The following is a 16,675-nucleotide window of genomic DNA, read 5'->3' as shown; positions in this document are numbered from 1 at the left end:
CAGTGACATTTCTACAGTAATCAGTGCTATACATATGCACTGTTACTGTAAAAATACACTGGTAGTGAAGGGGTTAACTTTATTTGGAAGGGAGGGGCTGTGTGTGTCCCTAGGTGCGTGGTTTCTACTGTGATTGGCTGTGGCTCTAGCTGTAAGGACACTGATCAACGGATCTACATACCAGATCCGTTTTATCAGTGTCTTTGCAGCGAGGAGAATGACAGGCAGTTTGTTTACACAAGCTGCCTGACATTCTCCCTCTCCCCCGCCGATCGCCGAGTGACCGGCGGACATCGGGTCCGCTGGTCACACGCGCGGGGGGGTCCGTGACCACGCGGGAGCGGGAGCGCGCCCCGGGGGGCGCGCGCTCGCTCCCTAGACCCTCACAAGCAAGCAACGTAGCCCTACGTTAGTTTGCCTGTGAGGGGCTGACCGCCGACGTAGATAGTCGTGCGGCGGTCGGCAAGTGGTTAACATATTCTGTATAGCAGGTGTATTAGAGCTGCACGATTAACCGTTAAAAAATCGCAATCTCGATTCAACCCCCTCCCCCCCCTTCCCCTCACGATTGTAATCGGCCATTTCCACGATTCATGTAGTAAGTGCAGAGCCCTTCCCTGCTCATAGCTGTCAAAAAATAAAGCAGCCGGCAGTGTTTTTCAGCAACGTGCTGAAAGAGAGATAAAAAGAAACATTGTTGTATAGTTTTGATCAAACAATGAACTTTGGTCTGCAAATGAGGTCAGTTTGTCTACTTACTAAGCCTTTTTCTGAAACGTGTTGCTTACAAGTTAAAATCAATATTTTTTGCTAAAAAATTACTTAGAACCCCCACACATTATATATATATATATATATATATATATATATATATATATATATATATATATATATATATATATATATACATATATATATATATATGTTAGTAGAGACCCTAGAGAATACAATGGAAAACTAAGCAGTTAGCTAATTTTTTTGTATAATGTGAAAGATGATGGTATGCTGAGAATCATGATCTTTATTCTAAGCAAAACATTTTTAATTCTCATTTTATCCAGAATCGTGCAGCTCTATTGCGTATTATGTATTGGATAACAGCTTCAGTTTGGTATTCTGTTGTAGATTTGAGTTAAATTGAATACAGTAGCTGTGGAATCATTTGGTTTCCTTGAAATTATGATGATGTCATCAAGCAGGATGCAAAAGCATTATTGAGCTTCAAAAGTCAAGGCCATCTTGGTTAAGATTATGAACAGTTATAAAAGGATAAGATTATTTCACTTCCTGTTCCTCTACTGGAATCCATTGATTCTTTAGTAACTGCACAACCGAGTAGTAAAACCAGCCACTGTGGTATACTTTTAGTAAAGACAGCCATGTTGGGCTGACTGTCACTAAAGTGGTAATCACATCTGAGGTGAGCACAGTACAGATGAGTCTGGTCAGAACACACTAACTGTGCGGCAGACTTCAGGGTTGTAAGCTTAGAGCTAGGTGTGGTCAATTTAATTTCTGTTGCTGCAGATTAGGCGAGTACAGATATTAGTGATCAGATCTTACTTTTTCCTTGATGTTTTATATGACTGTGAAGAATTAAATGCTTAGGGCTTGCATTATGAAACAGACCACAGCAAACAGGGAATAGGGTTCTAGGGGTGGCTCAGTCTAAAAAAGGGGAACCACTAATGAACTGCTAGTTTATTTGTGTTATGGTTTTTGGTATGCATTGAATAAACTACAATTAATACCAATCTGAATTTTGGCTGACCTTTCACTACTACACTTTTTCCAAAACTGTCCATGGTAAGGGGCATCAGGTTTGATCTCCTTCAGCAGAAAAGTAGTGATGAGAATACTTTCTAATGTGCTGTGTAATATATCAGTATTACACAAATAGGAAAAATGAATACAAGTAAGCAAAAGTAGCAAAATAATATAACATTACAAAAAAATGTATTAACCTGACTATATATGAATATTAAAATTTGTGTTTGCATTTTATTTATACAGATCAGTTAGCAAACTTGGCAGCCAGTCTACGAAGACCAGAATCTGGAGCTGCTGGCTTACCAGGGAAACCAGGTCCACCAGGTCCTCCTGGACCTCCTGGTGATAATGGTTTACCAGGACATATCGGACAAAGAGGACTTCCAGGGCTTAAAGGTCCTTCTGGGGAACTTGGTCTTAGAGGTCAAAAAGGTAAATGATTGCATTCCACTGATCAATAAGTGTGTATATGCTTTTCAGTATACTGTGTTTAGAAGCTGAAACAGATTGACAGACAAATGCTTGCATATTATTCCAATTTGCACAGGTAAACTTTCAATACTTAAGTCAGTCTGCCTATAATGAATGTTACATTTTGGTTTATGAAAACATGCATTTGGTGTAGAATTTTCAGGGTCAGAAATTTTAGCAAACAAATTTTCCAAACTATTCACTTTTATAGCAAATGTTGTTCACTTATTACACCTCAAAATATAAATTATCATTAAAAAAAAACGAATATACACTTAATGACTCTTAAACTGAATATAATCCCTTAACATTAAACTAACCATACACCTATCGCTTATCCTCAACCTAACTCCTATATTTAACTCCTAACTTGAACCATCCCCTAATACTGGCCTTAAACCCTAGATGAAACCTATACTATCAGGGTGATATATAGTATTTTTTTTTTGGTGATAAATACTATCACAGTGGTAAATCTGAGAGTGACAGCCATAAAAATGTACCACAATGGAAATGCCATTTAATAACAGCTTTAACACTTACAAATTGTTGGTGCCAAAAGGACCTTTTCAAAAGTTGTGGGGTAAAACATATAGTAACATGGCTATAGGGCAGCTAATTTTCTACTAAAAGAACTGATAGCTTAGGCCATCTTTTCAAATGTTTACATGCATTTCCCAGGAAAAAAAACTGTGCTATTCTTTTCTTTCAGTTGGTATTTGAAGAATCACAGTTCCATGTACTCAATTTTCAGTGTGGTAGGCCCACAGAAATACAGGGAAACTATATCACTGCTGAACTATACTTAGACACACAATGTATATAAGGCATTTTGGGAGAATCACAAACAGCACCATGGTCCTCATTTAGTAAAATATTTGGAAGAATGGCTGCTTATGCTTCCCATTGCCTATATAACCAATTCAATTCCAACTGTTTTAAGACCATTTTTCCAGCCATTTAGGTCCAAGTGATATCATGGGAATTGTGTTCTGGCGGAGTGACAGAACTGTTTTTATTAAAGGGCCTGGTATGATTTGGGGGTGACACCCACATTTTTTTTTTTTTTTTTAATCATTGACAGCTTCTTCGCTTACATTTTGCTGTCAGCTGGGATCTCAACTGATCCCTAGCTGACAGCAAGGATGAGTCATTGATTGTTAGGATGCCAGCAGATTCTGGCTTCTTAACAACCAATGACTCCTGCTGCTGACAAAAAGGATGAGTTACTGGTTGTTAGGATGCAGGTGGGTGCTGGCTCCTTAACAACCAATGGCTCATCCCTGCTGGCTGACAGTATTTTACAAACCTGTGTTCCTCAATGGACTATAACAATAATATGCATTTAATAAAGGATCAATTCATGCAGCATGACATTTTCTGCAACATGACAAGTAATCTTAAAAACAAAAAAATGAAGGCAACCTTAAATTACATTTGCCAGCTATAGTTTAATAGATGAGATGCCTTTAATAGTAGCAATCATCTCTATCTCAGCATAATGTTTAAATTTACTGTAATAGAAAGAAACATAATTTGGTAGAGAATAAAAAGTGTGCAGCAATTTATTAATGTCCTGTAGAAGTTCAGCAAACCTTACTTCAAAGAATGTCTTAACTAAAAAAAATATCAGAATAGAACCATAAAAAGTGTTCTAAGGAATGCCCAAAGGAGACTTGACTTATATCTCTTGGCCAAAACTCAAAGATACAATGAATTCACAAGATGCTAGATTGTACCCCTGTAGGAAGATAAAATGTCCATAGCATTATAATCCTGTGAAGTCAGATTCTTTTAATTAATTACAGTGCAGCTGTAGAGGTTTGATCTCAGCAAAATCTCATGAATCATGCCAGCAGTGTCAACGACAATTGCAATGCAATGACTAAATACAGCAGTATGTCACTATACAATAAAGGTTTTCCAGGGATATTTACCAGAAAAAATATAATGTTTAAAGCAATGCTTCTTTACAAACATTACTCATTTTAAGGAGGTTATTAGCTGCTAGCTGCATCTTCCCAAGAGCCTCTCCCTGCTTCAAAAGCACAAGGATTGCTGTGTCAAATATCCCAGGTGATTATCGCAGCGCACCTGTTGCTTAGTAACACTGATGGTCTGTCAAGGGCATTACAACTAGTTGCTAGACTGAGGTTATTAGAATCTATTACCTGTTAATTTGGACTCACAGGTTTATAGGGTGTTTTTCACACAGACATCATCCATTCAGTTACGTTTAAAAATACAAAAAAAAAAATCAGTTTACATTAGTTTACATGTGTGGGGCCCACTCAAAGATTCATACCAGACCGTTATCCAAGCATACAGCTTGGTAGAGCAGAAAAAGGGAGATGAGCATGTGGCCCTTCCTGGACCATATAAGGCCCCATGCCCATAACATGGTGGATACTTTCGGTGACCCCCGTCCCCAGCAAAGCACCTTGTCCTCATGTCGATGAGGACAAGGGCCTCTTCCCCATATCCCTGGCCGGGTAGTTTTGGGTTGTGGGGGTCTGTGGGCAGGAGGCTTATTGGAATCTGGAAGGCCCCTTTAACAATATGAGGATTTCCCAAACCCAACCACTATGTAAATAAGTAAGGGGTACATAGTACCCTCACTCGTTCACCAGAAAAAAGTCAAATGTAAAAAAAAAAAAACACAGCTTTCGACAAGCCCTTTAATAAAAAAAAAGTCCCCAAATGTACATACATCATCAGTCACGTCTTCCAGTAATGTAGGTCCATGTCAATCATAATGAATGAATCCCAATCATAATGAATGATGGCTGCTGAACTGCAGGAAGAAAAACCTACCGCCTGCCAACACCTGACTGTTCCTGTTGCTTGCCAGCTCCAAATAACAGCTCCCCCCCCCCCATCGGTAAAGTAAACAAGGAAGTGGGGCCACCCAGTGACATTAGTGACCATATATGGACAAGTCTGTGTGCTCGAATAAAGTTCTGGTATGAATTTTAGGAGGGAACCCCATGCAATTTTTTTTAATACCACCCAAGGGCCTGGTATGGATTTTGGGGGAGGATCTCATGCTTTCTTTTGGCATGGGGTCCCTCTTAAAATCCATACCAGACCCAAAAGACCTGGTATGTATTGGAGGGACCCCCAAACTGTTTTTTTTTTCCCTGGCAGTTCCTTTATTTACATTCTGCTGTCAGCCAGGAATCCCCTGCTGATAGCAGGGATGAGTCATTGGTTTTTAGGACACTGGCAGGTGTCAGCTCCTAAACAACCAATGAATCATCCATGTGTCTGTTTACATCTATTTAGGTCTGTTTAAACAGAACAGGATGGAGGCTTGTTCAATTAAAAAAAATGGACCTAAACAGAATTGGATATAAATGTATGTAAACGGATGTTCATCTGTTTACATCCATTTGCCCATAAAAAATGCATTGCTGTCCATTTTTCATCTGTCAACTAATGGATGAGAAATGGACAGATGGTATGCCCATGTAAGAGGGCCCTAAGGAATGAGTGATATTTGATCCACACTGATCAAAAGCTGATCTGAATTGGGCAGAATCACAGAAGTAAATACCTACAATTATCAGCTGAACCACTACGTTTACCCTTCTATTTTCTACTCTTCTTAGTTTTCATTTTTTTAGATAAATAATGAAATTTCTTCACCTCTCTAGGGATAAAATACCAAGATACTAGATGTATAAGTATACCTATAGCAATAGGGCTGCAAGGGTGCTCTGCCCTAATATCTTGGCACAGGTGGGGCCATCTCCCACAATACTGTATTAGCAGACCTGGGTGGACCATACTGGGTAAAATTATATGTTGCTGAGGGACTGAAATCAGGTAGTGCGTGCCTTCCTCATCATCACCAACTGACTCAATTACCTTCCCACCCATGCCATGCTCAGAGATTCTAGGTTTGGTGGGGCATGCCTCCTCACACTCAGTGCTCACTGTCAGGTTTAAACTCTGTCAGATTAGCGCCGTAGAGGAATTGCACAGGAATATGGTGTGGACTGGCAGTGCAACAGGGCTTTAAGACATGACAAAAAGGAAATGTTAACTACATGTATAAGTTTGCATTGAAATGTAACCGAATTCCACTATGTGTGGATAAACTTTTACCATAATGTATAAGTATGTTCAGCATACTTGCATATTATTACACACTTGCCTGTAAGTATGCCCTCCTCCAGTGGTCAGGGCTGACGCCACCTCCCTTCTTCAGCTATTGGATGGTCACTAATGATGTAACTGCCTTGCATGCATTGTTCCCACTACCTCCAGCCTCTATTCTCTGCAAGCATGTAAAAAAATTAGCCAGGACATAAACTTCTTAATGCTGATAGAGTGCATTCTTAAAGAAAAGTTGCTAGGGACGTGGGGTAAGGTTTTTTTTTTTTTTTACAAAGCCAAATTTGTATGTCTCTTTTGCCAAACTGCTCCTACTTATTTTTTAAGGTGAGGTTTTTTTTTTTCTCCTTCAAAGTAATTTGTCTTGCATCTGTAATGTATTGCATAGTTCATTGAGAGTAACTTCACTTTTAATAACTGCCTGCTATGTAAGGGCACAGGCAGTATTGACGGTACCTGGCCTGAACCATGGCATTTTATGAAATGAAAGGCTTCACAATTGCTCTTTTTCCTATAGTGATTGTTCAGCAACAGCAGCATAAGTGCACGTAAAGAAAGAAGTGTTCTACTTTGCCCTAAAATGTCAGAGAATAGTACTACTTTAAACATGATTTGCTTTTGTACTGCAATTCATCATATATTAATGTTGTTACATGATAAAAAATGCTGCACACCTTTACAAATAGCCAGCTGTCATTCACCTACTAGGTTTTCAGTAAATATGATACTCATGTCATAATTTTCATTATAATTTTTGGTCTTTATAACCTAGCAGGGCATTAAACATGTTAGACCAGGCTTCCTTTGCCGAGTTTTGCAAAGGTAATCCCACGCCTTTTGAGTAATACAACCCTACAGCATTGTCTGAGTCTCCCCGGGGCATTCTACAACTGGGAAATTACTATAACAGTATATAGTACAAACAAGAAAACACATAAAAGCTTACATTTTCACAAGCTTATTCCTAATTATAAGACTAGCATTTGTTGGAATTGTTAAATTGGTAATAATTTTGACTCACTTTTGTTGAGAGCAATTCAATAATTTCATCAACAGATCCCTTTTCTTCAAACAGCTTTATTCTTTAAGCATTAGGTGGAAGATGTTTATTGTCTTTGAGATGCAACAGCCCTTTTGATCAGTAATATTTTTTTTCTGAGTAGCTTTGTATGTTGTGTGATATCTCTGTTATATCTCTAGAAAACTGCAATAAAAGCTTAAAAGTAGAACATTAAAGCAATGATGATACTTCAAAAAGTTGCACTTTTTTTTACACAAGAGATTTAAACATAGTTTACTGTAGTAAAAAGTACCAGATAAAATTCATTATTTAAATTTCCCATACATTTTAACTTTTCCTCTAAATACAATTTGGGGGTTCTTCCCGCATTACACCTTCTTATAGGTTGTAGGACCTCTAAAATGTACCTGTTTTTTCGAAATGTTCTATGTCAGAATTCAGGACTGTTGGCCCAGGTAATTTCATGTGATGATGTTGTAGAGCTACCCCCATAGGAGCCACTTGAATAATTGTGCCTGGGTCTCCCACTGAATAATCCACAGCCAGTCATAGGGTATTTTCACACAACCAGGTGCACACACTCTTCCGCTTGTTGTCTGCAATTACCAGTCTAGGGGGTGTGTTTTTTTGAAGAACTTGGATAGGAGAAGGGATTTAGTAGGGTACTCCAAATTAACTATTCACAAGTGAGGACAGCTTCTTCAATAGAACTGTGTAGCAGACTGTCAAGAGAACTATGCAGCAGGCTTTACAGAATTAAACAAGTCCCTTTGTAGTAGAAGGAATTTAGTGGACTTTGCTTCTTCAAAACACTAGCCAGTGTACCCTTTAGCTTACACCCAGTATGCTGACTTTTTGCACAAAAAGGGGGATTTTAGCAACAACAGTCTCTAGGATCCATTTAGGGGTTCTGTACTCACAAGGCCCTGGCCACAGGGCACTTTCCTCTGTGATATCAGACAGGATCCGTGGACATCCTCTCTCGGTCAGCTTGCAAGAGAACCATGGATTTCAGATTCAGTGTTTCAGACCCTCAGGTCGCCCTCATGGTAGCCTGTGCCTGATTAGAGGCCGCAGCCTCCTCCCCTCCTGGACCTCTCTCTGTAGGGAAAGACCCAGGGCCCATGTGCTCTTCAGATATAAATATAGTCACCCAGCATGCTTAGGGGCATCTCCCCTTCTAACTGGCTAGGGCTGTATGGATATTTATGCTCTCATCTGCATGGTTTCCACCCACTGTCCAGTACCTCCTATAGCTACAAGACCAGTGTGAAACATCAAGACTGCATGAGCAGCACCAGAGCACTGAGCAGACTCTGCTAATCAATCACAGCTTTCTATTAAGCAGAGAGCATATTTATTTGTCTAGCTGTCTCCCCGTTAGGCAGAGAAACAAAAAACAATATGCACTCACTCTAGCACCTACCTAGGAGGGCGCTACGATGTATTTAAAAAAAATATTTCCTGTATAGCAGAACAAAATATTCTTCCTTGTCTTCTAAGCCTCATTGTAAGTTGAAATGAGTGCAAACTGTGTTCTGTTATACCCATAGCTAGCGTATGTAGCTTAAACTACATTTGAAGTAGCCATCTAACCAGATTTATGATGTTAAGCCACATTGATGATACTTAAGCAGTTGCTCATGTCAACATTCTTAATTTATATAATAGAAATGACTTCCAGTAAAGTGATCATATCCATAAATGTCACAGCAACAAAATGTAATGTGTGGTCCCAAAGATAAACAGACTTATGGATTATCAAAGTGAGATTATATGAACTTTAAAATGTTTTTTATACTTTGCTTTATGTTACTTTACTGTAAAAGCTTTTGAAGTTGAAATATATCAGCGGTAGCTTAATTTATTAGTATTACTGTGTTGCTGTAGCGCTCTGTAATACAATATCAGCATTACAGTGCTTGCATGCAGGCAACATCAAGCATTAAAAAATAAATTTTGGACAGCTGATCTCTCAGCTATATGACACCTCTACACATCAGCTTAAAAGTGTCAATACACCTTCGGTATTATATTTTAATTTATCAGGTGGCTAGAAACACTTGGAGAGAGCATTTGTTGTCAAGCTATTTGCAAAGCTGAATGATGATGAAGATCAGAATATATTTCCTTTTCAACATAATTCTTAATTTGTACTTTAACCTTTGCTATATTTATTGTGTGAAAGGAGAATCTAATTTTTCATATTTATATTCCACCACTGCTTTCAAGGCTGCTTTGCATAATTGCATAAATGGCATATGATTCATAATTCTAGATCCCCAGGGAAAAGTCGTGCAGTGCAAGCTATTGTGTGTGTGCAATACAGAATGCTTTTAATAGCACGAGAAAAGCAAGGGGAAATACTTTTTGATATATAGAACAGTATATAGACACCTGCTTCTGATTAATCCATTGAAATATTGTTGTAGGTGATTCTGGAGAAAGAGGAGAAAGAGGATTGCCAGGAAGAGGTCCAAAGGGATTACCAGGATTGCCAGGTCTTACAGGTATGCATTTCACCATGTGTTCTACATACAGTATGTACAATTGCAAAAAGCCTTACACAGTATAAAAAACTGACTCTCACATTCATAATTTTATGTTTTTTATGCAGGAGGTGCTAGAATCTAGAACAAAGATTTGCAGTAAGACTAGGTTCACATTTTTGTGTATCTCTGCAAGCTGGGTTTTACGTGGGCACAGTAGCCCATTTGTTTTAATGGGCTGCTGTACCTCCAAAAACCATAGGGAAAAGGTCCCTGCACTTTCTCTAAAAATGCAGCCTGCACAGGAACTGCAAGTCAATGCAGCTCCTAAAACAGCTCTATATTTTCCAGTGCATGCCATTAGGAGCAATGGTACCCCCACACATCTCCCGAGTGGCAGAGTGTATTTCTATGTGGGGGGTTGCGGCTGTGGGAACAGGTGCAGACACATAGTGGAATCCACCCGCACAAGTGTGAACCTAGCATTGGGGCTTGTAAGTCACCTGTCGCTGTTAGCACTCTCTTAAGGGTTATGCACATGGCCACAAAAACCCAATGTTTTATCAGCACTATGCTTTTTTATGGATCAGAACACAGTTGTATTGTTCTCCATGGACCCATGTGGGTAAATGTGGGTACACTTGCACTGTGTTCAGGTCTGTAAAATCAAAATAGGAAAATCTGCATCCAAGGTCAGTAACTTACACATGTACACATATACAGTAGGGCTCATACACATGGCTGCAAAATGGCTGCAAAAAAAGCAGATTGAGCTCATGCACAGAAGGCATAAAGAACAGTTAACTTGCGCTGCCTCAAGACCCATAAATTTAAAACAGAAGTATCTACCTTCAAGGACAGTAATTTACATGTATGCAATTACTATAAAGCAGAGCTTCAGTGAAAATGTTCCCACTCTTCCTACTCCTCCCACCCTCCTCTGCAAGTAATGAAAACGCTTTTTATTTTCTTGGGTGGGGGGGGGGGGGAGCAGGCACCTAGTTTTGACAGCGGAATTTCCTCTCCCCTTCTTCCCTGCCCACAACCTCCTGGGACACGTTGCAGGTTTCAGGAGGCTGCGGGACCATTTAAAGAGCACAGGGATGAGGAGCTTCCCACACTCAGCATAGTGGCACTGGGGACCTGAAGACCGGTGAAAAACTGGCCTGGGGGATGACAGTGCTAGATCTCTAAAATGGTATGTCACCTTTTATTAAAAGTCAGCAGCTACAGTATTTGTAGCTGCTTACTTTTATTTATTTATTTTCTTTTTAAAAATTACTGAAGAACCTCTTTAACCACTTCCTAACTGTGCCATAGCCCAAATACATCTACAGCATAGCATTGTTGCTCCAGAAGGGTCCCAATGAATGCCCTTCTGGAACCACCTTCCTTGCGCGTCCACAGGGGCGTGCATCTGGCACTCTCTGTGATCACTGTGTCCGTGCCTCCGCATCAGTGCCTCCTCATCAGTGCTGCCTATCAGTGCCCATCAGTGTCGCCTATCAGTGCCACATATCAGTGCAGCCTCATCCGTGCCTCCTCATCAGTGCCCATAAGTGCCACCTCATCAGTGCCCATCAGTGCCACCTCATCAGTGCCGCCTATCAGTGCTCATCAGTGAAGGACAAAAAATACCTATTTGCAAAATGTTATAAAAGAATATAAGAATATTTTTTTTCTTAAATTTTATGTCTTTTTTTCGTTTGTTTAGCAAAAAATCAAAAACCCAGTGGTGATTAAATACCTCAAAAGCTTTATCTGTCTAAAAAAAAATGACAAAAATGTCATATGGGTACAGCACTGCGTGACTGCGCAATTGTCATTCAAAGTGTGACAGCACTGAAAACTGAAAATTGGCTTGGTCAGGAAGGGGTATAAGTGCTCAGTAGTAGTTAGGGACCATTTCATGTTTTTTTCTTTATTACAAGGTCTTGCATAGATCAATAATTTCACTACAAAATGAGCATTTACCCTAATGTTATGTATAGGATCATCTCAGCAGATGCTGCTTTAAAATCCACTTCTTATCTGGACATCTGCTATATTATTGTTTCAATAAATGGTTCCTTGGTAAAGGTTTTGAGTGCCAATTTGTTATATTTTTTGAAGCTCATCACCACTTGTTATATCTTCTTATATCCATAGTGTTAAACCAGTTGAAAGATACAAAATTTAAAAGTTACTTTTGCTGTATGGGTCAGCAAATCAAAGAATGCCAATAATATCTTTGGATGTAGTTATAGGATTCCATGAAAAAGATTGGGACCTTGAAATTTGGTAACTTGAAATATGATTTGCACTTTACTAGACATTTTAGTGAAAGGTCCACAATCCCAAAGTGTAACACACTTTCATCAGGTTGTCTTGCATGCATCTTGGATAACAGATCCCTCTAGATTACTTAAAATACAAAGAGAGAACATGTTGGACTAATTAATATTAGCTACTGCCAGTTTAACAAGTGATACATTCAATGTGATATTACAGTCTTAGCATCTCTCTGCTTATGCAGATCATTTATACAAATATACTGTATAATTAGATACATTGACTAGAATATTTAATTACATTCAGTTGTACTATTTCTAAATTCTGCCCAGAAATATGAATCATAAAGATGAGTAAATTGTTTAACATAGTTATAAGTATGTAAATGTTAAAGCATAGTTAAAGTATATTTAAACCCAATGACTAATTTTTACATAATGTATTTTAAAAATAATTCTTTAAGTGATTGAAAAGGTATTTAAAAAACAAACAAACAAACATGCCATACTTACCTACTCTGTGCATTTTTTGCACAGAGCAGCCCCAATCCTTATCTTCTGGAGTCCCAGGATGGCGCTCCTGGTTCCTCCCCCCTTTTAGGTGCCCCCATAGCAAGCCGTTTGCTATAAGGGCACTTGTGCGGGCTCGATCCAGAGCTGGGGTCTGTGTTTCCACAGACACTCATAGCATGGCTAGGCCCTGCCTACCCCTCCCTCCTCACAGGCTGTGATTGACACCAGCAGGAGCCAATGGCTCTTGCTGCTGCCTCCATGTCCTGTGAGTAGAGAGAGAGAGAGAGAGAGAGAGAGAGGGGTAAGCAGCTGCTCTTGGACACAAGATTGGGTTCAGGCAAGTATTTAGGGGGGCTGGGGGAGCTGAAAACCGAAGGTTTTTTTTACCCTAATGCAGAGAATGCATTAGGGTAAACACCTTCTGTCTTTACAACCACTTAAATATTTATAAATGAACATCTTTCATTAAAATAAAACCTAGTGATCCTATCATAAAGTTCCTTGTTCAGTGCACTTACTGTTATAGGGTGACAACACTATAACTCTGTTCTCCCAAATGCTCCTATTCTTGGTTACCCTATTCTGCAAGCTTCATGTGGAGACAATAAACAGGTTTAGATTTCATCTAAAGAATCAAAATGATTCAGTAATTGAAGAGTATTCATGTATTTTTAAACCATCTGCTGATCTCCTGGTGAATAATCTGTCACAAACTTGTTCATAGGCATTTTTTAGTGATCTAAACAACTCCAATCCTTAGAGATAATGGAAAGATTTTGTTCAGACTAACTTTTGAAGTACATTGAAATGATGATTTGGGTTTAGCTCATCACATTCACGTGTAAAGGGTATCGGGGAACTGAAGAATCTCAGAGAAGGGCAACCAAACTAATAAGAGGCATGGAGGAGCTCAGCTATGAGGAAAGATTAGAGGAACTGAATTTATTTTCTCTTAAGAAGAGGAGATTAAGGGGGGATATGATCAACATACATAAGGGGTCCATATAGTGAACTTGGTGTTGAGTTATTCACTTTAAGGTCATCACAGAGGACAAGGGGGCACTCTTTATGTCTAGAGGAAAACAGATTTAGTCTCTAAATACGGAAAGCTTACTTCACAGTAAGAGCTGTGAAAATGTGGAATAGACTCCCTCCAGAGGTGGTTCTGGCCAGCTCAATAGATTGCTTTAAAAAAAGCCCTGAATTCTTTCCTAGGTGTACATAATATAAATGGGTACTAATATTTATAGGTAAATTTGATCCAGGGAATATCTGATTGCCTCTCGGGGGATCAGGATGGAATTTTTCCCCCTGCTGTAGCAAATTGGATCATGCTTTGCTGGAGTTTTTTAGTCTTCCTCTGGCTCAACTGTGGGTATAGGATTGTGTACAAGGTATTGTATGGTTGGGTTTTCTTTACTGTTTTTTGTTTTTTATTGGTTGAGCCAAATGGACTTGTATCTTTTTTCAACCTGACTAACTATGTAACTATGTATCTATGAAAGAGATTGCCATGTATGTTTTAGCAGGCTGTACATTCAAGTTCACAATGGCTGATTAGCTACCCATTTTGACAAAGGATTAGGCCTTGCTTTATTGTAATAGTCTGTTAAACAGCTCAAAATGTATTGTTTTTTTTTGCATAACCCTGTGCTTTCAAGTCTCTGAATTTAGTTAGTTGTTAATATGTATTAAAGTGTCAGTCAGTGAAGCGGTATATATTGTACAATAGATAATAGCATACCTCCCAACTTTTTGAGATAGAGGGACACCTTTTAGTAAAAGTATGTAGGTATAGGACACACACCCTGTCACACCCCCTGAAAGCAGAATTATACCAAAAAGAATTACCGTATTTATCGGCGTATAACACGCGCCGGCGTATAACACGCACCTAAATTTTAGGGCAGAAATTTCAGGAAAAAAGCTGAAATTTAAAATAAACAGCTTTAAACTCAGAACATTTTTTTTAAATTAAATGTAGTCTTACCAGTGCCCACAAATGCAGCCTCATCAGCGCAGTGTCCTTAAATGCAGCCTCGCCAGTGCAGTGCCCATACATGCAGCCTCGTCACTGCAGTACCCATACATGCAGCCTCGCCAGCGGCAGTGCCCATACATGCAGCCTCACCAGCGCCCATAATTGCAGCCTCGCCATCGCCAGTGCCCATACATGCAGCCTTTGCCAGTGCCCATACATGCAGCCTTTGCCAGTGCCCATACATGTAGCCTTTGCCAGTGCCCATACATGTAGCCTTTGCCAGTGCCCATACATGCAGCCTTTGCCAGTGCCCATACATGCAGCCTTCGCCAGCGCCCATAATTTCAGCCTCGCCAGCTCCACTATACACATATATCCACACATCCAGTATACACAAAAATCTCCAGAAAACAGTGCCGAGGGGTAGAAGGGGGCGGGCGGCGCCGAGGAGAAGGAAGGATGCGCTCTCATCGGAAGTCCCGGCGCCTGTGATTGACGTTGGCATAGGAGGCGGGACTTCCGATGACAGCGCGTCCTTCCTTCTCCTCGGCGCAGCCCGCCCCCTTCTAACTCTCGGCGCCGCCCGCCACCTTCTAACTCTCGGCGCCGCCCGCCCCTTCTAACTCTTGGTGCTGCTTTCTGGACATTTTTTTTTATATATCGGCGTATAACACGCACAGCTACTTTTTCCTCCATTTTTAGGAGGAAAAAGTGCGTGTTATACGCCGATAAATACGGTAGTTAAACCTATAGGTGCTTTTTTTTTTTTTTTTTTTTTACCACTACTATTCCTTTATACTGGTTTTTGAAATTTACAAATGCAGCAATTTAGAAATTGGATGAAGGGTTTGGCACTGGGAAACTATTTTTGAAAGATAAAAAGTGCATTTTATTTACAACTATATAAATTAGACCAAATTGAGGGACAAATAAGGAGGAAAGAGGGACAGAGGAACTTTGTTCCAATTCAGGGACAGCCCCTCAAAATCAGGGATAGTTGGGAGCTATAGGTAATAGATTATTGACTTCCAATTACATACTGTAAATATGTCAAATGCGCAGGTAGAATAGGATCACCATGTGGTATTATGTGATACTGTCACTGTGTTTATCACAAAATAGTTATGTACCCATTTTAACATCAAGATCTTTTCTGCTGGCATATAATATGGTTGAAAATAACTTAAATGTATTTTTTCTCTTTTTTTTAACAGGTGAACAAGGCAAGCCAAGTTATGGGCGTGTTGGTCGTGATGGAGAGAGAGGCCCACCCGGTCGAGCTGGGCAGCCTGGAATCCCTGGACCACCAGGCCCTCCTGGACAAGCAGGATATTGTGATCCTTCTTCTTGCAGCCTCCAGGCCCTTGCTGCTCCACAGTCCGCTAAAGATTTGAAAGGGCCAGTGTGATGAGGTCTTGAACTGCTAAAAACCATGTTACTGTCTGCACCTAAAATCAACATCAAAGAATGGAATGAAGGGAAGAGAAGATAAACATGCTCCTTTTTAATTCCCAAGCAGCAGGCATTAACAGACTGTGACATTTATGACTTAATACCTACCAAATTTGGAAAAGAAAGATGGTGCTTAAAATACTTCATGAAGACATCCATAAGCAGCTGCAGAGAATAAAAAATTTTTTTTTACAAACATTTGTAAGTTGCCATTTTCTCAAAAAAGAGTCCATGGATGAAGAACTGCCCTGTATTTTACCTCATGTTTTAATCCCCAGCATAGTGTATTTAAACCCACTGGAAAAAAAGCATACTCAACAGAAGTATATCATGCAGAAAAGTAAACAGCCTTGAGAAAAGGTTCCTAGATTGCATTTATAAAAAAATAAATTGACCCCCAGTTATAGAATCCTGGCCCAATTTATAGAACGTGTCATTACACTCCAATCTTTCACCAATAATTGTGTTTTTGAATTTTGGTTTTTCATGTCTAACATTGGGGGAAAAACGTGGTACAACAAGAGCTGTAAATCTCTGCATATGTGCTATAGGTTGGTTGATATATTGAGAAGATGCAACCCAATTAATG

The 16,675-nt window shown here is 39.6% G+C and overlaps 1 protein-coding gene across 1 annotated transcript in view; it reads left to right on the top strand.

Annotated features, from left to right (window-relative positions):
• The window catches only part of COL9A1 (collagen type IX alpha 1 chain), a 132,439-nt gene extending 116,022 nt beyond the window's left edge, over positions 1-16,417 (top strand). The window contains exons 30-32 of the mRNA XM_082252047.1: positions 2,014-2,202; positions 9,814-9,891; positions 15,849-16,417. Coding sequence (XP_082108173.1) covers positions 2,014-2,202; positions 9,814-9,891; positions 15,849-16,042 — 461 coding nt within the window. The 3' untranslated portion in view covers positions 16,043-16,417. The remainder of the gene's footprint in view (positions 1-2,013; positions 2,203-9,813; positions 9,892-15,848) is intronic.
• The last annotated feature ends 258 nt before the right edge of the window (positions 16,418-16,675 follow it).

Source organism: Pelophylax lessonae (assembly GCF_965119305.1).
Source record: "Pelophylax lessonae genome assembly, chromosome: 3".
In the NCBI taxonomy this organism is placed as follows: Eukaryota; Metazoa; Chordata; class Amphibia; order Anura; family Ranidae; genus Pelophylax; species Pelophylax lessonae.
Note: the sequence above shows the minus strand (reverse complement) of the source record. Positions and strands in the feature narration are given on the sequence as shown.